The sequence below is a fragment of the Ochotona princeps genome, chromosome 11, assembly GCF_030435755.1.
Source record: "Ochotona princeps isolate mOchPri1 chromosome 11, mOchPri1.hap1, whole genome shotgun sequence".
In the NCBI taxonomy this organism is placed as follows: Eukaryota; Metazoa; Chordata; class Mammalia; order Lagomorpha; family Ochotonidae; genus Ochotona; species Ochotona princeps.
The window spans coordinates 59,222,384-59,247,019 of NC_080842.1; the positions used below are offsets into that span (position 1 = coordinate 59,222,384).

The window sequence follows — 24,636 nt, forward strand, 5'->3', positions numbered from 1 at the left end:
AGGCCACAAGCAGGGAGCTGGATGGGAAGTGGAGCAGCCGGGATTAGAACCGGCGCCCATATGGGATCCTGGGGCGTTCAAGGCGAGGACTTTAGCCGCTAGGCCACGTTGCTGGGCCCTCTTTATTTCTTTGTAACATCTTTTATAAACCTAGAACTTTCTTGAAATTGAGTTGTAGGCTTAAGGAGTTTTTTTCAACAGTTTACTTGCCTATTGCACAAATACCCTAAAATTTAGTTATAAGAGATTGAGTCCCTACATGGATAGGTTTTTGGATTTTTCTTATTACTTAGAACTGAAATATTAATGATGGAAACTTTATAAAGTTACACGTAGAAGGTGATGCTGTGGAGCAGCCGGATTAAGACCCCACCTGCTACAGGCATGTATGTAAGCACCGGTTGCAGTCAAGCTCCTTGCTGTTGTACTTGGAAAGGCAGCGCAGGAGGGCACGAGTGTTTGAGCCCTTCTGCTCTTTTGGGAAACCCTGATCGAGTTCTGAACTGGCCGAGCCCTGGTCTTCGTAGCCATTTGAGGAGTAAAGCTGTAAAGCTCTCTAACTTTCACACACACACACACACACACACACACACACACACACACACACAAAACCCTGCATTTTTTTTCTTTCATGTGAAGTTTATAGTAACCTGCATGTATAGTCCATTAAAGTTTAAATTTTTTGTTTTCATTTTAGAAAAACATTTGTTTTTATTGATTTTATTCTGAACTCAACACAAGATGCTTCAAAAATTTGCGATTTAAGTAAATATTACTATGCTTTTCAAATGAGAATTGTTTATGTCAAATGATTTCTGCTGACTGGAAATCAGCAAGTGATGCAGTGTACCTTGGGTTTTTGGTTTATGTATTTATGGAACAGTCACATTCGATTTTGCTTAAGCCTGCTAATTTAATTTGGGCTAGACCTTAAATTTTAGTGAACACAAAGGTGACTTGAGAACTTGGTAGAAGACAGATTTCTCTCCTCATGTTGGAAATTTCTGATTAAGTTAATCAGGGATGAAAAGCAGATCTTGTATTCCTAATCAGTTCCTAGGTGATGATAATGGCTTTTTAAAGTAAATCTTGGTCTCCAAATAGGTAGAAACACTGTAGATAATACGGTAACATTGGGGAGTTGGGCTATTCTATGGTGTTTTTGTTTTCTGACCCATTGTTTAGACTTCACAATTTTATTATTGTCTTTATTCCTTATCCTGGGTAAATATTTTATTAGTAAACCTTTTTTGAGATTTATTTATTTATTTTTTGGAAAGTCAGATTTACTGAGAGAAAGGTCTTCTGTCTGCTGGTTCACTTCCCAAGTGGCCACAATGGCCAGAACTAAGCTAATCAGGAGTCAGGAGTTTCTTGATTTCCACATGGGCACAGGGTCCCAAGGCCTTGGACCATCCTTGACTGCTTTCCCAGACCACAAGAAGGGAGGGAGCTGGAAGGGAAGTGGAGTGGCCGCAGCTCCCATATGGGATCCTGGCCGTTGCAAGGTGAGGACTTTAGCCACTAGGCTACCGTGCCAGGCCCTCCTTGGTAAATCTTAGGAGAAATTGGCTGTGGTTTTTGTGGACTTAGAGTACTTGGTGCCGCTCTCTTGTGGTCTCTGTTTAGTGGCTGTTTTTGTTATTCATCTAACAGTATAGCAAGTCAGCAGGTGCTTTTTTCTTTTCTTTAGTGGTTTACAATTAAGAAACTTTTCCTCACAGCTCTGGTGGCCAGAGATTTCACAGTCAGTGGATAGACAGGATGAGAGTTCCTTCTGGAGGTTCTTTTGGAAGATCCATTCATAATTGTCTCTGTTTCTTGGCTGGCTGACAGTCTGACATTCCTTTGCTTACATTGTTGTAACCCCTGCTTGTTTCCATGTTATCATGGCTTTCTATTGCTCTCTTGAATGTCTGTCTCATTCCTTTTTGTAGTCACAGTAAGTGTTAGATTAGGGAGTTACCCTATATTTGGAAAGACCTCATGCGAAATGTGTAACTTCAAAGGTCTTCTTATTTAAAAATAAGTCACATTCATAGATATTATTAATGTTGGGACTTTGATCTAGTTGAATTGTAATGCTAACTGCATATATGTAATCTGAATTGTTAGGTCTACACATACTGAAATTATTTGCTAATTTTGAATGCTTTCAAAAACTGTAACTAGTATTATATGGTGAAATGAATAGTAGCAGTATATAGAAAGAGTGAGAAATGGAATGGTGAATTGTATATATCAGAATAATGTTACTCTATAGAACCCCCACCCCCCGTTTTTGCCCTGAAAGGCAGCAAGAGCTCTATTGAGGTTAACAGGTGGGTTATTACTTCCTACTGAGATAGTAGTGCACGTAAGGTTATTTATCTCCTCTCACTAATACATCTGAAAGTAGAGAAAATTGCTCAATTTCTTCATTGATCAAAAAAAACTTAAGAGCACCTAGACTTGGTGGTGTTGATTCATGTACTGTGCTGAACTTTTCTTAACTATTGACTCATAGTTTAATTGGCAGTGCTTTTCTTTCATGCTCTTACGTGAAGTAACCTTGCAATTAATACTGCTATCTGCTCTAGAAACATGGTACTTTATTTTTGATAGGATTCCAAAGAAGAAACAGTATTAATGGAGTAAAGATGGGATTGTTTGCCAATACTCTTACTAAATTTAATTTTAGATGAAATAAAAACGATTCTCTTCTTTGCTGAATTAACTGTTCCATCAAATGGCATTATCTCAAAATACCAGTTGGTCCATGAAAGATTAGGTTAGACTAATCTTTTTCACAGAGCCAAAGTGTGAAATCATAAGTGATGACTTCAGATATTTTTGTACAGCTTTAACTCAGTGAGTTGGCAGTCAGAGTCTTAATGCATACTGTGTTGTGTTCTGCTGCCAGACTAAGGGAGTATTGTTTTTGTATTAGGGATGGCAGCCATTGTGGGTTGCAGACTGACCCATGCATAGCACTCTTGGTCTCATGGCCATGTTCTGTCTTAGCTGTCTTCTCTCTGGCATCCCTGAGACTTGCTTTGTTCTGTTTTTGGTTCATGCATAGGTCTGATGTCCTTTGCCCGGAGTCTTGCTTTTATGTGTTGGTACTTCTGTACTGTTGGTGCTGCTTGCCCCTTGTCTCAGGGTCTTGATCAGTGCTTCTTCAGGCTTGTTTCTGGGGGGTGGGATGATGAGCTCACATGCTCAAGAGCTGACCGAGTGCTGCGGAAGTGAACGTGTACACCTGTGTCCCATCACGTTGTAGTGATGCGATGCTTTGCAGCAGTTAAGAGTGGTTTATGGGATTTGTATTGCTGTTTGAAAACCAATTTGTGAAATAATTTTAAGAAACTTTTTTGTTTAAGTGATTATTTTGGTATTTCTGTCACTCATGTAACCGTTATGATTCATAATCACGAACATCAGGTTTTCTCAGTGTATCACTGTGTTAAACGTTTGACAAGATATGATAATGTATAACTTGTTTGCATACTCTTATGAAAGATCTTTCATTGGTTATGAAGCACTGGTTCATTTGTTTTTGGTGATTTTCGTTTTTATGACGTGCTTAGTTTTAAAATGAAAGTAAATAACTGTGTTCTTTGTGATGTAGGTATATGACTGATGGAATGCTACTTCGTGAAGCTATGAATGATCCGCTGTTGGAGCGTTACGGCGTGATAATTCTTGATGAGGCTCATGAAAGGACACTGGCTACAGATATTCTCATGGGTGTTCTGAAGGAAGTTGTAAGACAGAGATCAGATTTAAAGGTGAAACTGTTTTAATCATTAAGTTCTCTGTGTGCACAAAGTGGGAAACACTTGTTTTTATGGTCAAAGACAAAAAGTAATGCTTTCGAAGAAGCTACCAGCAAGAATCTCTTTTTCATATTTTAATAGTTTTTAAGAGATATTAAAGACTAATAGCCTAGTGGCTAAATCTTTGCCTTACACACACCGGGATCCCATATTGGTGCCGGGTTGTGTCCTTGTACTCCACTTCCCTTCCAGCTCCCAGCTTGTTGGCTGGGAAAGCAGTCAAGGAAGCCCAAAGCCTTGGGACCCTGCACTCATGCGGGAGATCTGAAAGAGGCTCTTGGCTTCTGATCAGCTTAGCTGTGGTTGTTGGCCACTTGGGGAGTGAACCAGCAGATGGAAGATCTTTCTCTGTAAAACCTGTCTTTCCAATAAAAATAAATCTTTTTAAAAAATTATTTGAAAGGTAAGGGATAGTGAGAGATCTTTCATCTGCTGCAATAGCCAGAAATGAGCCGGGAAACCCAGTTACTTGGGCTCACTGCCTTCTGAGATGCGTTAGCGGGGCACTGGACTGGAAATGAAACAGCGTGGATGCAAAGTTCCCAATGTGGAATGACAGTGCCATGTGCTGCAGCTTCACCTGTTGAGCCACACCACTGCTCCCTGTGTTTGGTTTTTGTCTGCCAACTTTGCTGGGTCTATTATAAAGTTTAGCATATTTCTCCTATGCTTTAGTGATGTATTTTTTAAATACTTACATTATTTGAAAGGCAGATTTACAAAAGGTAGTTGTGAGAGGGAGATGAATTAAGCATCCATCTGCTGGTCCACTGAAATGGCTGTAACCCTGAACCTAGGCCAAGGATGAAGCAAACGTGTGAAAATCCGTCTACCGGGAGATCCGGGGCCCTGGCGCTGGAGCCCTGTGGGGGGAACCAGGCCCTGGCGCAGGAGTCCTCTCCGTGGGGACCAGGCCCTTAGCAGTGGAGCCGTCATCCACTGATTTCACAGGGGCATGAGCAGCAAGCTGAATGGAAACTGGCTCAGCCCAGAATTTTAAGCAACACTGGTGATTTTTATTTTCTCTTTGATTTTTCCCTGTGTGGAAAGTTGTTCTAACAAATATAACGGCAGTTATACTACATGTTAATTCCCTTGCCAGTACATTATTCCTTGGACACATAAGATTTTGTAAGTTTTGGCTTTGAAAGTGTTTCGTGAAGAGATAATGTAAATTTACATATTTATCGAATGTTGGGTTTACTTATAAATTTTAAGACTGAATAAGCACTCTATTTCAGGCTTCTTTTAAAAGGCTATGAAAACCCTTGAAGACAATTTCAAGTTGTTTACTATTTTCTTTCAGGTGATAGTTATGAGCGCTACTCTAGATGCAGGAAAGTTCCAGATTTACTTCGATAACTGTCCTCTTTTAACTATTCCGGGGCGTACACATCCTGTTGAGATCTTCTATACTCCAGAACCAGAGAGAGATTATCTTGAAGCAGCGATTCGAACAGTGATCCAGATTCATATGTGTGAAGAGGAGGAGGGAGATCTTCTACTTTTCTTAACTGGTCAAGAGGTATTGTCATTATTTTCTTCATTAATAGCCTTGGATTGACTTCGTTTTTGTTTTTTTGGTTTTTTAATCCCACTGTTTGAAGTTTTTTGTCAGCTGATTGTATTAGGAAAAACATGACCCTTTGTGCTCTCGGAATGCTTTTTTTACACTGCTGCTGATTGCTTTCTTGGGTGTTAGAGGTACTTTTAGACTTGCAGGATCTAGCAGTTATAGTCTCAGTTTGGTGTAGCCTGCATTGTGTGTTATTTTGCTGATGCGTGAATGCGGCATCAAACCCTGTTCAGTCCAGTTATTTTTCTTACGGGTAAATTTGTGTCTGCCCTATACCAGAATACTTGGTTTCTTTTTGTTTGCATGTGCTCACTGAGGACTGAAGTGGTCAGTGAAATTTCCTGGTTGGAATTTACTTCATATTTAGATACCAAATTTTATTCTCATGTGTAATGGTGTTTCTTTTGTTTGGGTATTTAATTTTTTTAAACATAGAGTGACAGATCTGTCACATTTATCTACTGGTTCACCCTCAGTCACTGTAGGGCCAGACTGGACCGAGCAGAAGCCAGGTGCCAGGAACTTCATCCTGATCCCTTACATGGATGGCAGTTGCCAAGCACATTGAACATCTTCCACTGCTTTCTCAGGCACAGTAGCAGAGAGAGGAATTGGAAGCAGAGAATCTGGGACTTAGAGCCAACTGGCAGTCTGTATGAGATGCTGAGCTGGTATCAGCTTCATGTATTGGGACATAGTAAGGTCACCCAAGTCTCCCACACGGGTGCCGCCCTGCTGCTTTCCCAGGCCTTAAGCAGAGAGCTGGAAGGGAAGTGGAACAGCTGGGACACCAGTGCTCACGTGGAATCCCATCACGTGCAGAGCAGAAGTTTAGACCCTGAGCCATTGTACTAGTCCCCAGATGGCATCTTATTTGCATAACTGCCTTGAGAAATGTTGACCCTCCTTTAAATATTTAAAGGATTGTAACCGAAAGTGATGTAATTGATAGGTGAGTGCAGTGACGAGGATAGTATTCCTCTAGAGTGTTTTTTCCAGAAAATCCATTTAATCAATGGATTAAATGAGAGCTTGCTTTGGTGAAAGCATGTTTTGCTGATATGTGGAAAATAATATTAAAAATAAACTGCATGGACTTCCCACTTTTTGTTTTTGTCCTTGTCTTGTTGAGGCTGGTCAGTGAGATAGTTGAGCTGCCCATTTGGTCCTGTGCCTGGTTTCTGTGGTTTCTTACTTGAAAGTGCATAATCCATGAGTGGCTGTAAAAATGGTTCTTCACTCAGATAAGTATGCATATTAATTCAGAAGTAAAACATCACCTTGTGCTGGGGCAAGAAGGCAGTGAGTACTCCTTTTGTTTTCACATGGTACTGAAGTGCTGCCTTAATAGGTTTGTAGTTTTGTTTAGATATGTAGTCTTTTTAAATAAGATTTATTTATTTTTATTGCAAAGTCATATATTGTAAAATATATATATACACACACATATATATAAAGAAAAGAAGGAGAGACAGAGAAATATCTCCCATCCGATGATTCACTCCCCAAGTGAGCCGCAACAGCCGGTGCTGTGCCAATCAGAAGCCAGGAGCTTTTCCGTGGTTCCTACATGGGGCTCAGGGTCCAAGGCTTTGGGCCATCCTCAACTGCTTTAGCAGGGCACAGACAGGGAGCTGGATGGGAAATGGAGCTGCTGGGATTAGAACCGGTGCCCAAATGGGATCCTGGCACATTCAAGGCCAGAACTTCAGCCACTAGGCTACCATGCCGGGCCCGAGATATGTAGTCTTGATTCTGAAGACTTACAGGAAGATAAGTGCAGAGTAGCTAAAATGTATTTTGAATGTTTAGTAAAAGATTGTTCTGCTTTTTGTGCTTTGCTGTTTTCACTTCATAAATGGTAGATAATGGGAAATCATTAAACCTGTCCTCATAAATGGGGATACCCTCCCTGAAACTCTGCAGTCTCATCAAATTTTCAAACTGATATTTGCAGTTATATTACCATTTGGTTGCTGTTTAAAATAATGGTGCATTTACAGTGACCTGTTAATCGTTTGTGAGGGAGAGCCTAGACTGAGTAGGTGAAAAGGGTGGATGGGTATTCGGCGCTTGGAATGCCTGCCTTCCAAAACGGAGTGCTTGGTTAGAGTTTAGTTCTTTTACTGGACCCAGCTCTGTGCTAGCTTCCCAGTGGAAGGTGCTCCAAGTAGTACTTGGGTTCCTGCCACTCAGATGCAGACCCAAATTGAGTTCCAGGCTCCTTGGGTTTTCCTACCTCATCTGTGATGCAGTGTTTGTCACCATTTGGGACTTGAACCAAAGAGGATCTCTGTGTCTGTTTTTCTGCTTTGAAATAAAAATGGAAAACTATGGCAAATAACTTGGTGAAAGGTAGTGGACAGTTTTAGTTCTAGAATGTTGCTTAGGTTACTGTGTAAGATCTGGTTTTGTGATGGAAGTTTTTGCTTAATAGAAATTCTTAGGAAAGCTATAATGCTGAATCAAGTATGAGAACAATTGTCATTGTAATATGAATTATGTAAATATGAAATTGAGTGCCTGTAAATTTGATGCTGAACTCTTTCGTTCTTTAAGCAATACGTTCTTTCAATTTTGATTGGTAAAATGTTTTTAACATGCGGTGAATTCATGGGTACTAAGTCTAAAATATTAATGGATTTATATGATAAACTTTTTCTAATGTAGCAGTAGAAACTTAAACTTTTAATTCTCATATTGCTGATTGCTGAGTAGATTGCTGATGGGCACTTTGTTGTGTTGAATCTGACACTCTGAACTGATGGGGTTAACTCTTGGAGGTTTGGTAAGTTTCAGGTAGTTTTTTAGTAGAGCTTTAAGTCTCTAGCTTTGTTTATATAAAAACAGCTGGTATGGGAGCTTTGTCTCTGGACAAGTACGTTTTATATCTCCTTTTCTTTGTTTTAGCTCCATACATGCATTGCACATTGAGTGTTCTAGTCCCAAGCAAACTTAAAATTGGCATCTTTAAAAACTGGGAGATGAAATGCTTGTTTGTTTGTTTTTAAGTATTTGAAATCTGCATGTTAAGTGACTTCTGTTTATTTTCCAATCATGTATATGATAAAGTTACTTGTAGATTCTTTGTGTATTGGGAATTATACTCTAGTATTTATGTTCAAACCCTTTTGATTGAATCATAATTTTGTGCTTGTGTGCCAGCAGGGGGCATTCTAATCTAGATACAGCATTTGAAAGCCTTTTGTTCTAAAAAAAATATTTGTTCCTATGTGATATGTATAGCAATGAACAGCATTCTGCTTTCTTTTTATGTGAGATTGAGATCTTACTATTATTGAATCCTTAATAGTAATTTTCTGTGTCACGGTTTTCTAGGCAGATATATTAAATGCCTCGAAAAGTTGAAAACAATATTTGTTCTTAAAATAACTCTAAGGACTTTGTATTTTGGATACAGAAACAAAGTTATGGTTTGAATTAAAATAGGGTTTTTGTTGGTTTTTCAAATTAAAATAGTATTGAGAGTAATTCTAGTTTGATAAAACAAAACAAAGTATTGATTAATTTTAACTGAAAGTCTCTATCCCAAGTCCCTATCCCTTTTCATATCATTTTGTTTTTGAGTAAATGAGGATAGTATCTGATTTGCTAGGTCAGTGATCAGACTAACATTTAGTAGAATGTCCAAAGTCTGCGCTGGATAAATTATGCTTTAGAACAGAATACACCTGTCGCTATAGCTCATCTCCCAGAGCTAATGCCCTCGCCATCTCCCTTTAGTCTGTCTTCCCTCCACTTGAACTTTGGGTGCAAATGGATTGAAATAACTTTCTGTGTTGGGGAAAATTTTTAGCTGTTGTAACATTCTTGGGTTAACCTTGTTCTTAAGAATGGATGTTGATACTGTAGAAATGTGTGTTCTCATTAGACACAATGAAGCAAACGATTCCATATAATATTAGTGATATGTGACATTAAAGCCTAATTGGCTTATTTAAAATGTTTAGCATACCCGATTCTTTTAGGTTGTGAGAATTGAAAAGTTCATCAATACAGTTAAATATTCTTGAGTGAGAAATTTCTATTAGTACAGTTTATTGAGAATTAATTTGGAAATCTGATTTTAGGAGAAAGGTGTGTATAATGCAAATCGGCAGTTAGATTCATTTTAATAGATATCAAAGTTTCTTGGGTTGTTTTTGAAAATCCTATTGAATTTTGAGTTATAAATTCAAAATAGACTGGTTATGAAATGAAAGATAACTATATATAAAATAAACATCATAGAACTAAGATTATTAGAAGAATGTCAAGTGTCTCAGTGTTTTACTTTCACACTCAAAATTTGTGTTTTGTAGGAAATTGATGAGGCCTGTAAGAGAATAAAGCGTGAGGTGGATGATTTGGGTCCCGAGGTTGGTGACATTAAGATCATTCCATTGTACTCCACACTCCCACCTCAGCAGCAGCAGCGCATTTTTGAGCCTCCTCCTCCAAAAAAACAAAACGGAGCAATTGGAAGAAAGGTAACAATAGAAACTTTTCATTAATAGTGAAAGAATTGTTTGAGATACCTGAGTTTATTAATCCGGACCCCATTGTGGGCCAGGTTCTAGTTGAAGAACATGTTCTGTTTCTCTATACCATTGCCTGACACAGAGAGAAATAATATGTCCCCAGCAACTGGGATATTGGAACTGGGGGTTAATCAGGGGAGATGGTCAAGTGCTTTTCCTTTTTTCTGTATATAATTTTAAGGCTTTAACCAAGTATACTCACTATGATGGTTGTGTTTTGACTGTGCAGACCTTGAATGACTAGCTCTAATCTCGCTATGTAAATATGTGGATTCCTTGAAGGTAGGAGCTTCCTGGAAGTCTTTGGGTGGAGATGCGAGTTTGGCACAGCTACAAGAACAAGGCTGTTAAAACTGTCTGAGACACATTTTGGGGTCAGTAAGTGTAAGATGTAAGGGTTCTCTAGTTAGATTTTTGAAGAATAGATAACATTGTTTCTCAAACTTAGAAAGCAGAGAAGTCAACTTGACTTTGAAGTCCAGCTATACATGCTTATGTATAGTGAGATTCCTAGTCTCTGGTTTCGGTTAATTTGGGAAATGTTGATCCCGTATGAACATAGTAGTTTTAGTAGCCCCTGTATGTTTCTTGAGTTTTCATACAGAAAAAATATTTTGACAGATTTTAACTTTGCTAGTGAAAACAGAAATCTCTGCTCTTTTTTCTATGTTTAGGGCTAATGTTGACTTTGCATTTTTTGCCCTTTTCAACAATTACTGGGGAATTATAGGTAGTATGGTATATACACATTCTTAAAATGGCATATTTTGAATGATTTATAGTGCAGTCTCTGGAATTTGCTAAAATTTGTTTCACTATACTTACATTCTGAATTTTTTAAGTGGGATCTTTGATATTTTAAGTGATATTATCACTATAAAATTTTGAAATTCAGTACTCTGTTGACTTTTGATTCCATATCAAGGGGGAGATATACAAACTTGTTTTTCTGATTCTACAGAGGAATTTAATGCCTTATTTCAGCAGGCTTGATTTGTCTGGAATTCATAGTGCTTTATATATCTGCATTTTCCAATGTTGTGTTCTTTACCATAGAGTTAATTTTGGCCTACACTAAAATTTGCTGTACATACCCTGTTCTCCCCCGCCCCCCCCCCCCCTTTTAAATTATTTTGATAGTCTACATAGTTGAATGGGACACATAGGGTCAATGGGTACAGGTAAGTGGGTAAGACCATTGTTTCCACGTTGTTGTTATTGTTTGTTTTGTTTTGTATCTGGGGTAGGGGGGAGAAAGGGGAAAAGCCCCACCTAGCCTCCCACCCATCCCAGGTCCCCGACATGGGATGTGCTCCCAAGGTCCTGCTCAAGTGGTTCTTGATAGTTCAACAGTTCTGAATTGCTGCCAGTCTCGCAATCCCAAGCATGATGAAATGTCTCTAGAATCCGCTGGCTGGCATAGTCCATCTTAGAGTCTCCGTTTGCCCAGATTTTCACTACCAACACGTGGCTGGGGTAGCTGAATGATCTGTTCTGTCCTCCGTCCTCTAGTGGTACTGGGTATCTTCTGCAGGCTATGATGTGCAGTTACCTTTTCATGTAGTTCTCATTCTGTTGCATGATTTTGATTATGTGCTTATACTTATTAAAATTCCACACCTGAGCTCTTTGATTTGCTAATTATTAGTTTGTTGGAAATTTAGATTTATTTTCTTGCTAGTATAACAGAGTTGGGTTTGTGGCAGGGTGTGTTTGGTTTTTGTTGTTGGTGGTGGGTTTTTTTTTTTTCCCCTTAAAAATGATGCTGAGACTTTTGTTCTGCTGAAAAGTGTGACTTGGCAGTTCCTGGATGCCCAGTGTTAATCACAGCTGGTGCAGAGAATGAGCAGGCTCCAGGGTTGGGCCTACTCTGGGTTCAAAGTGTAACCCCTGGATTACAGCCCACAGCGCTGCGTGGTCATCATCCATTCATGATGCTTCAGCTAAAGCTGGGGGGCGGGAAATCACACTTTCTCTTCATGAGCCATCCTCATCCTATTGGAAAGGTCCTTCTGGTAGCCTTGCTGGTGATCCCAAGGGATGTAGGAGAGGATTTCTCGTCATGTTAAGGTAACATTCTGAGGAAAAGCTTAGACCTGGGATGTTTAATCATGAAGTTAAAATGTGCAGTACTTGATATAGCATAGCATGTCATCTCTTCTCAGTGCTGGGAACGGCAGCTTACTGGACAGAGAGGGTTTTGCGCTGAATGAACCCTGAGGTGCCTGGAGCAAGCTTCTGTCGGATGCACGGGGCGGGGGGCTCTAGAGCTCAGAAGAACCCAGCTCATCTGGGAGAAAGAGGTTTGCTACTAGAGCATGAGAGACTGCCATCCAAGTACTCTTTTTTATTTTAAATGTTGTAATTTTATAATATCCTGACATTTTGAAAACTAGAAGGGCTAAGGCTCAATTCTGCTGGCACAAAAGAGCTATCATATCTTTTGCTAGAATGGAGCCTTTTAAAAGAGTAACTGTCACTAATGGCATGATTAAAAATCGTGTAGGAACACTGTATGCATCTAATTGCGGAAAAGACAACGTAATAGTTAGTTTTTAGTTATTTGCTATGTTCCATTGTAAGCATTGTAACTACCATAGAACCGATGTACAAAAGTATTAATTTTTTGAATGAATAGACTATTTGAGGAATTTTTTAAAATCCTATCTATTTACAATTTCTGTATAGCTTTGTATTTGAATTTTTTTAAAAAAATGATTTATTTATTTATTTATTTTATTGCAAAGTCAGATATACAGAGAGGAGGAGAGACAGAGGGGAAGATCTTCCGTCCGATGATTCACTCCCCAAGTGAGCCACAACGGGCCGGTGCAGCGCCAATCAGAAGCCGGGAACCAGAAACCTCCTCCAGGTCTCCCATGTGGGTGCAGGGTCCCAAAGCTTTGGGCTGTCCTTGACTGCCTTCCCAGGCCACAAGCAGGGAGCTAGATGGAAAGTGGGACCGCCAGGATTAGAACCAGCGCCCATATGGGATCCTGGCACGTTCAAGGCGAGGATCTTAGCTGCTAGGCCACGCCGCCGGGCCCTTGAATTCTTTTTGTAAAGTTCAGTGCCTTGTTAAGTCTATAACTTAATCTGTAACTTTTTTTTAATACTGAGGTATTAAAATGAGGATTACAGGGCCCAGATCCCATATGGGCGCTGGTTCTAATCCTGGCGGTCCCACTTCCCACCCAGCTCCCTGCTTGTGGCCTGGGAAAGAGTTGAGGGCAAGGCAAAGCCTCGGGACCCTGCACCCATTTGGGAGACCCAGAAGAAACTCTTGGCTCCTGGCTCCTAATCGGCACAGCACTGGCTGTTGCTGTCACTTAGGGAGTGAATCATCAGAAGATATTTCTCTCTGTTTCTTCTCCTCTCTCTATATATATATCTGACTTTGCAATAAAAATAAATCTTTGTTAAAAATGAGGATGCATGATAAAGGTTTTGTTAGGGGTATTCCTTAAATAGCTTTGTCTTCACAAATGGTTACTGTAACCCTATTGATTGAACAGTATTGTGTAACATTATTGATGCTGTTACATTTCAAGTGTCTGAAGAGAGATTGAGAATTAAGTACATGCGTTCATATAATGATTTTGACTGTTTTGGCAAGTTTTGAAGTTTGGTGTTTGATTAATCTATAAGCTGTAGAAGTTCTTTACATGTATTACAGTTAATATACTGTATTGTCTTTTTTGTATATATTTTGATGTGACTTAGGACTTTTTTTCTTTTTTAAAATAAATTAATCTATTTGAAGGCAGTTAGAAAGAGGGATAAGCATGATATCTTGCATCTGCTGGTACACTCTCCAAATGCCTGCAGTGGCTAGAGCATGCCACTCTAAAGCTTGGCACCAGGAGTTTGTTCCGGGTCTCCTGCATAAGTGCAGGAGCTGGAGTACTAGGGCCATGCTCTGCACATTAGCAGGGAGCTGAATTAGAAGTAGACCCATGGGAATAGAAACCAGCACCCATGTTGCATAATGCTGTTGCAGGCTTCAGCTTTTTGCACCGTACCACAGCACCAGCCCCCAAACATTGTATATCCGGTTTTGTTAGTATCCAACGATTCTGATTTCAAACATTGAGTTTTTATTTAATTGTTCATACAGATAGCTGTTTTTTTTTCTCTTACTATATATAGTTCAATCATGTGGTTCATTGTTGCTCAGTGAAAAGGAAAAGTGGCTCTTGGGAGAAGCTGCCACACTTTCAAAGACAATCTTGTGCAGTCAACATATAGTTAGGTATGATATTACGAAATATATATGCTCCTAGGCAGCTTCCTTGAATTGACTCTTGCTGAGCTGAGGACTGAAAATGTAACCAGTTTAGCCTAATTATCTTCTGTTTTCAGTGTGACTTACCTGAAGTCCTTATCCAATGAAGTTATTATTTCTCCAGTTCTAGTGAGGAAGGCAGTACAAATTGAAGAAATTATTACTGCCACAACTTAACCTCTAGTAATCTGAGTGCCATTCTTTCATAGTGGTGGCTGGTTCAGTAATTCAAAAAATTAATCATAAGACCCACTTTGAAAGTTTTATCCATTTGGTAGGTAGACTTCGTGGTCTGGCTAGTTTAACTGCTCTTGGTGTGCCTGCCTCCCTTGGATTAATTCCATGGGGAGGATGAGAGATCTGTTGTTCCTAACTATTTGTATGCAGTAATGTATTTTATTTCATCTCTTTGGTGCTTTCATTTCTTACTGGATTGGAATTTGAGTTTTTTCCACTTGCCATTTTGTTTTGAATATTTTTTTAATTGATGAATATTACCTGAAACTGAACGCTATGTAGATTTTTATCTTTTTAAAAGTGTTGTCCACAGAAGCTCAAACCTTGTGTGTAATTCAAAATTCCTGGTGCGAAAATTTCATGTTTTCCTGACGTGTAGCTGTATTTGTTTACAGGTAGTGGTGTCAACTAACATCGCAGAGACATCGTTGACAATAGATGGTGTGGTGTTTGTAATAGATCCTGGATTTGCAAAACAAAAGGTATGTAAATCAGTACCTATATATTAGTGTTGCCTTCTGATATCTATCCATTTGATAGCTTAAATTTGCTTAGAATTGTTTCCTGTTTTGTTTCATTTTCATATTTGTTCCATAGGAGCCCTTTGTGTTTTACATGACTGTCAGAAATGAAAACAGTGTTTAATGTGTAATTGTAGACAAATTTTATTTAGTAAAGTTTTTTCATGATGGTCAGGATGAATTTTTTGAAATGTCGGAGATAAATTCATAGCATTTTGTAGGATTGGCGGTATTGCCTAACAACAGAAAGGTGTTCTGATGATTACATGGTTTGGGAATTTTGTCTTTCTGTAAACATTATAGTATGTTCTTAACACAACCTAAGATGGCTGTGAGATTACCAGGTAAAGGATCTCACTAGGACTGCTACAGTCTATGTGATATGCTGTGAACCAGAATGTCTCCACGTGATATAGGATTGCATGTCAAGGTTTTGATGGGATGTTTCCCTGGTAACTGTCAGCCTGCAGTTGATATGTTAGAGGCTAAGCTAGAGGGGTTTCTGGGTTCATTCAACATCAAACATTGAGTTCTTCACCATTCCAGCATATAAGAATTGTGTTGCAAGGTGTAAAAACAAGGCATAGGTGAAGTTAATATGAATTAGTGGACTAAATATTTGTTAGCCATTTCTTTGATCAGCTTTTTGTTGCTCGCTTGAATCTATCAGCATACCAGAAAGGTGGGGATGATGGACTCTCTTGATTTACAGTGGTCACTGTGCCCTTTAGGTGTATGTGTAATCATAATCTTGGATTTAAAAATGGACCTTTTCACAATTTGTTTTCCATTCTGATAGGTCTACAATCCTCGGATCAGAGTTGAGTCTCTGTTAGTTACGGCGATTAGCAAAGCCTCTGCTCAGCAAAGGGCTGGGCGAGCTGGCCGTACCCGTCCTGGGAAGTGCTTCAGGCTCTACACAGAGAAGGCCTATAAAACAGAAATGCAGGTGAGGGATCCTGTCGTCCTTCCTTTATGTGTGCAAGGTGACGGTGAATTTGTGATCAGAAGAGAATCACTTCATTTACCTTTCCTACCATCTGAGAGCCTTACACTGCTTATATTTATGACATAATTAATAATGCCATTCTCTGTTTATAGATCCAGGTGGATAGCACTAAACACTTAGAACCATAGTTTGAGGAAAGATGTCTGATTTCTTTAGTCTGGTTTGCAAGAGAAATTGTACCAACGTGAGCAGCTCAGGAGGCAGGAGATAGATACTGGTTTGTTTTTAGGGGGAATAATGCTAATGAAGCTAATAAATGTCATAACAAGCTTGTTGGTTTCCTTGTTTCTTTCCTAGGATAACACTTACCCTGAGATTTTGCGTTCCAATTTAGGATCAGTTGTGTTGCAGTTGAAGAAACTGGGTATTGATGACTTGGTACATTTTGATTTTATGGATCCACCAGGTATACTTTTTTAACCAATCTGTTAATCAAAATTAGCTCTGAACTCTCTTTACATCCTGTTCAGTCTATGTAGTAAACTCATGTTTTACATATTTATTGTAGTATCATCAAGATGTAAGCAAAGGTGAGAGTCACCAAACAGCATAAGCCTTCTTTTTTCTCTAAAAGTTATTCAAGAAGTCAGGTTAATTGTCATATGGGCAGGAAAATACAAGAATCAACTTCTAAAATTTGTCTTTGGGAAAAAGTTTGATAAGCACAGTGATTAATTAACAATTGTATAGTATATTTTGAGAGAAGACAACTTTAAGGAAAATTTTGCACTTTTATATGATTCATTGTTTGTTAGAGCTTGTAATTGAATTTGATAACAATTTAAATTTTGAGTTTGATCCATGGAATAAAGAAAAATGAGATTGCATGCAATCATTTGTTTTTTTGTCACATTTTTGCTTGTTTAAGGCAACTTGTCTGACAGATTCTTTTCCCCCTAGCTCCTGAAACTCTGATGCGAGCCCTGGAACTCTTGAATTATCTGGCTGCTTTAAATGATGATGGAGATCTTACTGAATTAGGATCCATGATGGCAGAATTTCCACTAGATCCACAGCTCGCTAAAATGGTTATTGCAAGTTGTGACTACAACTGTTCTAATGAGGTCCTATCTATTACTGCTATGTTGTCAGGTAATAGAGGGAACAGAACTAAAAACAACCAAGCTCTTCAAAGTTTGGGTGGACTTTACCTTTGTTTTTCTTTTTTACTATTCAGTATGATAGCAGATTTCATAGCTGGTTTTCAGGAACTCATTTTGTTTCCTAAATGCCTTGTAAATAGTTTAATGATGAAACTAGGGCATCCAGAAGTAAAGTACCACATTGTGCACAAAACAGTTAAGTGTTGACTCTCTTAAGTGCAAATAAAAATCGCAGTAAGTTGAACGCGGTTGTAACTGAGTTCTTTGATATAGGTGCATCAGTGCTGTCTTGGCAGTTTATTATTGAGAGTACATGAAGTTTGCTTTAGTGCTTGGCGCTATGAAATGAGCCAATGATTAAATTTAAGCTATACTTAATTTTAACTTGAGTCTTTTATTCCACTTATACATGACATATTCCGATGATAATCAAACAAGATTTTAAATTTAGCATCAAGTAAATAGAAGTAGTGATGTATGATTTCACACCTAAAAATAGTCTTGGTGTGGTGGTTTTTATGATAGTGATGTGAAACACCTAGTAAAAGCAATGCATCTAGATAAACTTGCTAATTTAAGAGAAGGAAGTGTCTTTAGAAGCACTGACTTAATCCACAAGTGAATAGTAATTTAGAAATTAGCTTTTTCAAAAAATGATTCTTGGTAAGAACTAAAAAGTTTTTCCTGTTCATCAAAATATTCTATGCTACTAGTTGTACAATGGAGGAGAACTAACTCGTTCCAATTCCAAAGTGGTTTATTGGTCTTAATTGCTATAAGCAATTCACAGTCTTCTGTATAATCAAAGGATACGTGAAAATTTTCTAAGTGCTTAGTGCAGATTTAAAACATTCTACTGGTGTAAATTGTTTAAACAATTAGCTACAATGTTTTCTTACAGAGTTATCATTGATCAGACTCAGAGCAGATGGGCAGGGCAGTATCGATAAACATTTTCATTAAATTATAGTTTTCATTTGCAGAGGTGGTGGTAGGTTGTTGTCTGCCTTTCTTAGTCTTGTAGATTCTCCAAAGATTAGTTGTATAGAAAGTGTGGGGCAAGAGTTAACAGTCTGTTAATGCATTTACTTATTATCTGCCCAGTTTTTATACCTCTTGGCGCTCTTATGGAACATACTAGGAAATTGTGTTTGAGTTTAGAATATTAGTTCTTTATAAAATTTACTTTTGTGTGAAGTTGGAATTTTCAACTACATCTTCATCTTATTTGTATGAGAAGTCAGGGAAGAGAAAGTTTACAGGTGATCGGCTTTATCACATCAAGAGAATCATTTATGTGCCACAGTTTTTAAATGGGCCATTGTGGGAAAATGTTCAAAAAGGATTGAGGAAAATGTCATGAAACAAAAAGACAGCTTACTGGGCTTATAACGCATTGTTTTCCTTTGAATTGTTTACTGAAGTTTCGAGGTCCTGATATAACATGCAGATCAGGCCTTCTGGAGTGCTGCTTGCTTATGCTCTCTTAACTCTGGTGGGTAGTTGTCAGTAACACAGCTGTGAGAAGTTTCTGTACTTTTATGAACTAGCTTGCTTCAGTTACGTTAAGCAAGACTTTTAATACCCACTGTGATCATGTTCTGTTGTTCCTGGCATTTTAAAGGGGAAACTGTATGACAGAGTAATTGGATACTGTATTTGATTTCTTTGTCAATTATTCCCATTATCTTCTATCTGAACTGATAATTTATGATTTTTTCATTGACACGGTTTTAAGGGCTTTAAAATGTGTTCAGAAAGTCCCAAGCTGTTTAAGTATTTTTGTTTTCATATTGCTTTTATGACTATGGAATGGCTAAATGAATTAAGGAAAGTTGTATTATAAAAAGTGTAGTACGTACTTTGTAATAGCTAAAAAGTATCATGTGAATCACTAGCGAGGCTCTGAAACAATTCCTGTAGCTGCGTATTTTGTCGATCTTTGCATTAATGACTGTTTTCAGACTAATTGTCAAGCTTTTTAAGACTGGATTGATTTTATATTAGGCTTTGAATTAAATGATTATTTTTAGCTTGGGACTTTTTAAAGTATTGGAATAGTAGCCTTTTATCCCACGAAGCCTTTTTGAATTTTATTAATTCAAAGGCGGTTTTTAACCTTCCACCACTACTGCTCTCTACAAAATGCAAGATTTCTTTATATTTTTATGTTTATCTATGCTTCTGCTCACCGGTGCTAATAGTGATACCTACCAGGTGGTAACAGCCAGAGCCTTAAGAGAAAAATATTCTAATAGAAATGTGACAGTAGATTGGTTGCATAATTGTTTTTAGCTCTGCTGTGGGACAGCCATTGAGTGAATATGATGGATGGCTTTTTGAAAATTTAGCATTAGCTGTTGATGCTGTAATTTTACTTATTGGTAGAGCTATCAGCACTGGTTTTGGAAATAAGTTGAGCTTCCTAGTCTCTTGATGGCCTTCAAAATAGCTGTTTTGATGCCTTTTTAGATTTAGTTAAAATCATCAGGTACTCTGTAGCTTTGAAACCCTCTTGTCTTCCAGATGTGGTTAGGTGTTGATGTACCAAATCCAGGTAGTAAACTGTGCACGATGCAGTTGGAGGCCATCCTGCCCTGCCCTATGCTCTGTGAACTGACCTAGCTAGGCCTTGTTCCTCTGTCTGTGAATGCGTGACTCATCGATATGGGCGTTTGTGTTGGGCCCATACCAACCTTGTTTAGTCCCACAGTGTTTTGTTCGCCCCACGGAAGCCAAGAAAGCTGCTGATGAGGCCAAGATGAGATTTGCCCACATAGATGGAGATCATCTGACACTGCTAAATGTCTACCACGCATTTAAACAAAGTAAGTATAAATTAGATTGAAGGCACTCTTTTGTCTAAATGTCACGAGCAGCATATAAGTTGTTTTTTCATCTCGCTTTCATTTGTTATCCATGACAACTTTGCATTAGAATCTCAGAGGTGCTTCAGAAAAAATCCTGACTAGAATTTAAATTAGGAATTGCCAATCTTTTTTCATAGTTTATAATCAAAGGGGAAAACACTGATTATAGAAAACTTGTAAAATAACAGGGTGATGAAAAAATAAAGGCTTCTGTAAAATTACCACTAAAATACAAATTTTGCTAGGCTTACGCCTGAGTTTTATTTCTGTACAGTTTTCATATTTTTAAATATGGTTGTATAGTCATTTTTAAATAGTTTTATTTTAAAATGCAGGTGTAAAATACAAAAGTTGGTATTAGATCTGGATAATTCTTAGGCTGCAAGAGGCCTAAAAATATGGGTATTAGGACTAATTTGCTTTCCTTTTGGTCCAGGAAATAGCATTATTGAAAGGTATCATCTTATTACCTGTAACGTTGGCTAAGGATTAAAGAAAAGTATTTCTGAACTCTGAGAGCTATTAGAAGAATAATGTTAAACAGGAGGTAGTACCTTAAACTGATACGGTTGCTATGAAAAGCAGATTTTATATTACCAATAAGAGCACCTAGAACAGCTTTATAGCCATTCAGAAATAGTGTGAAGTTATATATGTGTCTGTATTTTGTTCTTTGGGTACGGTTTTGATTAAAGATTTCTGGTCCACAATTACAGGATAGTACCTCAATACCCAACAATAAAGATTTTTCCATAAGTTCTGTTGTGGACACAAAACAAGATATATTCTAGCTGTAGATCACTGTATTTAGTGATCTAAAAAAAGTTAGATAATGATTTGAAAATTAGAAAACATAATTACCGTGTCGTCGCTACTTTTTTAGAATGAGTTATTGATAAAAATTGAGAGAAAAAATAACTTATGGGATGAAAAAATACAGAAGTGGGTATACCAGGATGGGCAAAGGGTTTGTTTCTGCATGTATGTAGGCTAAGCTAATGATGAACTTTAGTCAGAGATTAATCATCCTGTGCTATATTTGGGAGTCTCATTTTCTCTGTAACTTTTTTACTTTTCCTTGTTAGAAGTTAAGTTTCATTTATGTTCAAGTTTTGGCTTCTCTTCAGGTATTTGTAATTCATTGTAGTCTAGTGAAAGTCATGTTTATGCTCCTAGTACAAAACCTTTTTCACTGCCAGGGAAACTATCGTTGTTGAGCGATAAGTCTGATCTTGAGTGACCAGAACATACATTACCTAGTAATAGCCGATGTAAAACACCTGCTTGCCGGCCTTGGGCAGACTCTACCCTGCTTCTTAAAATTTCCTTTGATACCAACACAGTGTTTTAAATGATAACAGATATGGACTTAACAGTACAATTGTTCACATTATAATTCTTAAGATATTATATATTATTTTCAGAAGACTAAGTCTTTTTCACTTATATTTTTGATTAGGAACCTAGCAGTATATTTGAATTTCAGAACTGTGCTTTGAAGATGAGATTTAATATTGGTAATATTAGAATAGTGAATGTTTGAAAATATGTAATTGGAACTTAGTATTTAGGGTGGCAAAATGGCTCCACAGTGCTTGCTCTTTATATGCTTTCTGATTAAGCAAACATCTGTAAAAGCCTCGTCCTGTGTTAATTGGACCAAGTGACCTAACTGAATGGTGACATCTATTCACTAGATAGGATAATTCCTAGTAAATGCTTTTGATTGTCAGAGCAATAGTAGGGCACTCTTGTTTTACGCCTGTTCTATGTGCTTGTGTCTTTTTTTTTTTAAGAATTATTTATTTGTATTGGAAATTCAGATTTACAGAGAGGAAGAAAGATCTTTCATCTGCTGGTTCACTTCCTAAGTAGCTGTAACAACGAGAATTGAACCAAACCAAAGCCAGGAGCTTTTTCTGGGTCTCCCAAGCACGTTCAGGGTCCCAAGGCCTTGGGCCATCCTCTGCTGATTTCATTAAAGCACGTTTAGTTAAAGTCACTGATTTACTATCTTTTGTAGTCAAGAACCTTGAAAGTATTACTAGTGATTTTTAGGAATATAGGCATAACATTGTAGTTCCTCGGGAAAAATGTGAGTAAATCTACTTTATGAATTATTCAACTTATTTTTGTGGTAGTTTTTCTTCCTGATTAGAAAATATTGCTGTGTGGATGATTCATGACCACTTTTCCTCCCTCTTTCCCTTCAACTTTTTAGATCATGAATCGGTTCAGTGGTGTTACGACAACTTCATTAACTACAGGTCCCTGATGTCCGCAGACAATGTACGCCAGCAGCTATCACGAATTATGGACAGGTTTAATTTGCCTCGTCGGAGTACTGATTTTACAAGCAGGGACTATTATATTAATATAAGAAAAGCTTTGGTTACTGGGTATTTCATGCAGGTATGTGGATAATACAGGAACACATGAAATGTTCAAATGATATTGGTTGATTTATGTCTATTTAAACAGAAAAGTTTACACACTATGAAAGATTGTGTAAAATGTTTCATCCAATTCTTACTATTTTATAAATTGCATTTTTATTTGAAAGTGAAAGAGGTAGAGAGTTTCCACCATATTTTCCAAATGCCTGCAGTAGCTAAGTCTAGGCTATGCTGGACCAAGAACTTGAACCATGACCTGTAACCCCTCTGGTTGTGCCTTACTAGAAGGCTGGAATCCAAAGCAGAGGATGCTCCAATATGGAATATGAGCGTCTTAACTGCTGTACCAAATGGTCGCTCCATTTTGTTGAGTGAGCTAATATTTTGAAGATTGTATGTCTAGTGAACAGCCAAATAATGCTTCCCATGGCAGAATTTGAAGTCAAGTTAAGTAGGAATGAATCTTAGGGTCACTTTTCCTTTTTAAGATTCATATTTACTTATTTCAAACGTCAGATTTACAAAGAGATCTTTCATCTGCTGGTTTGTTCCGCAAATGGTTGTAACGGCCAGAGCCTACCTGATCAAAAGCCAGCAGCCGGGAGCCTGGAGCTTCTTCAGGGTCTCACCATTGTGGGTGCAGGGTCCCATGGCCTTGGGCTGCATGGGAAGTAGAGTATCTAGGACATGAGCCAGCATGCATATGAAATCATGGCAGATGAGAAGAAAGGTACTTTAGCCACTAAGCTACCATAACAGGCCAGGGTCACTTTTTTTTTTTTTTACAATCTTTACATAGTTAATTAGGGTAAAAAGGTGCAAGGGCTGCAGGAAAGTGGGTATAACTATTATTTTCATATTGTTTCCTTCGTGTATCTGAGGTAAAAGGGGATATCAAGGGAGAAGCCCCACCCCAGTCCCTGATATGGGGCATGCTCCGAGGGTCTTGCTCAAGTGGTTTTGATAGTTCAACAGTTCTGAGTTGCTGCCAATCTCACTCCAAGCACGATGAGGTCGTTGAAGAATCCACTGATTGACATAGTCCATCTTAGAGTCTCTGTTTGCCCAGTTTTTCACTGCCAACATATAGCTGAGGTGGTTGATTGACTTATTCTGTCCTTTGTCTTTTCATGGTTAGGGTTCTGAATCCAGCGGGTCAATTGGGGGGATCCCCAAAGAAACTTTGTCTGAGGTGTTCCCAGACCAGATTCTTGTATGTACTAGCAAGCACAGTCCATCACCCCGATCAGCTGGTGGTTGTTGCAGCTGCTGGGTTTGTTCTGTTTCCAGCCCTGACTTCCACTGGAACCAAATGGGTGTTGCAGTCCAGCCTTACTCTGCCCAGCACACACCTGGCCCTGACATAAACCAGTGGGAGCTGCAGCCCAGTCAGAGCGACCCACAATGTCCCCCACCATGCCCGCCCCCTGCCCTCAGGGTCACTTATTTTAAGCAATTTATTTTGTAGTGACTATTTGTTCCTTATTGTTCAGAGGATAGTATTTAATAGTATGTACTGTCCTTTTATAAAAGCAATTGTATTTGTTCATTTGAGAGGCACAGATCCGCAGAAGTTTACCATAGCTTGAAAAGCCAGCGGTCTGGACTCCACTGGTGTCTCCATGGGTCCAGGTACCTAGACCTGCTGTGCTGTTCCAGCACATTGGAAGCTCAAGTGATGCACACAACTAGACTTAGAGTTCTGCTGAAGGATCATTGATATTTTTGGTTAGCTGTATTAGGAACTATAGAATTTTAAGATTTATTTATTTTTATTACGAAGGCAGATATACAGAGAGGAGGAGAGACAGAGAGGAAGATCCTCCATCAGATGATTCACTCCCCAAGTGAGCCGCAACGGGCCGGTGCTGCGCTGATCCGGAGCCGGGAGCCAGGAAACTCTTCCGGGTCTCCCATGCAGGTGCAGAGTCCCAAGGCTTTGGGCTGTCCTCGACTGCTTTCCCAGGCCACAAGTAGGGAGCTGGATGGGAAGTGGGGCTCCCGGGATTAGAACTGGCGCCCATATGGGATCCCGGCACGTTCAAGGCGAGAACTTTAGCCGCTAGGCCACACCGCTGGGCCCGGAACTATAGAAACTTAAAGTGAAACATGATAAATATTGTAAACACTTATTTTAAGGGGTTTGAAGCAGAAATTATGTTTGGCAAAAAACCCAGAATTTTATGGTGATAAAGTTGGAAACATTCCATTACTTGAAATGTGATCAGCACTGGATTTTGTTTTGTTTTCGGTTTTATTTGTTACTGCAAGGCAGATTTA

At 38.5% G+C, this 24,636-nt stretch overlaps 1 protein-coding gene across 1 annotated transcript in view; it reads left to right on the top strand.

Moving 5' to 3' along the window:
• DHX15 (DEAH-box helicase 15) overlaps nt 1–24,636 on the top strand; it is a 44,803-nt gene that overhangs the window by 17,110 nt on the left and 3,057 nt on the right. The window contains exons 4-12 of the mRNA XM_004579173.3: nt 3,611–3,770; nt 5,125–5,343; nt 9,717–9,884; nt 14,853–14,939; nt 15,778–15,927; nt 16,285–16,393; nt 16,888–17,079; nt 19,796–19,918; nt 22,182–22,372. Coding sequence (XP_004579230.1) covers nt 3,611–3,770; nt 5,125–5,343; nt 9,717–9,884; nt 14,853–14,939; nt 15,778–15,927; nt 16,285–16,393; nt 16,888–17,079; nt 19,796–19,918; nt 22,182–22,372 — 1,399 coding nt within the window. The remainder of the gene's footprint in view (nt 1–3,610; nt 3,771–5,124; nt 5,344–9,716; nt 9,885–14,852; nt 14,940–15,777; nt 15,928–16,284; nt 16,394–16,887; nt 17,080–19,795; nt 19,919–22,181; nt 22,373–24,636) is intronic.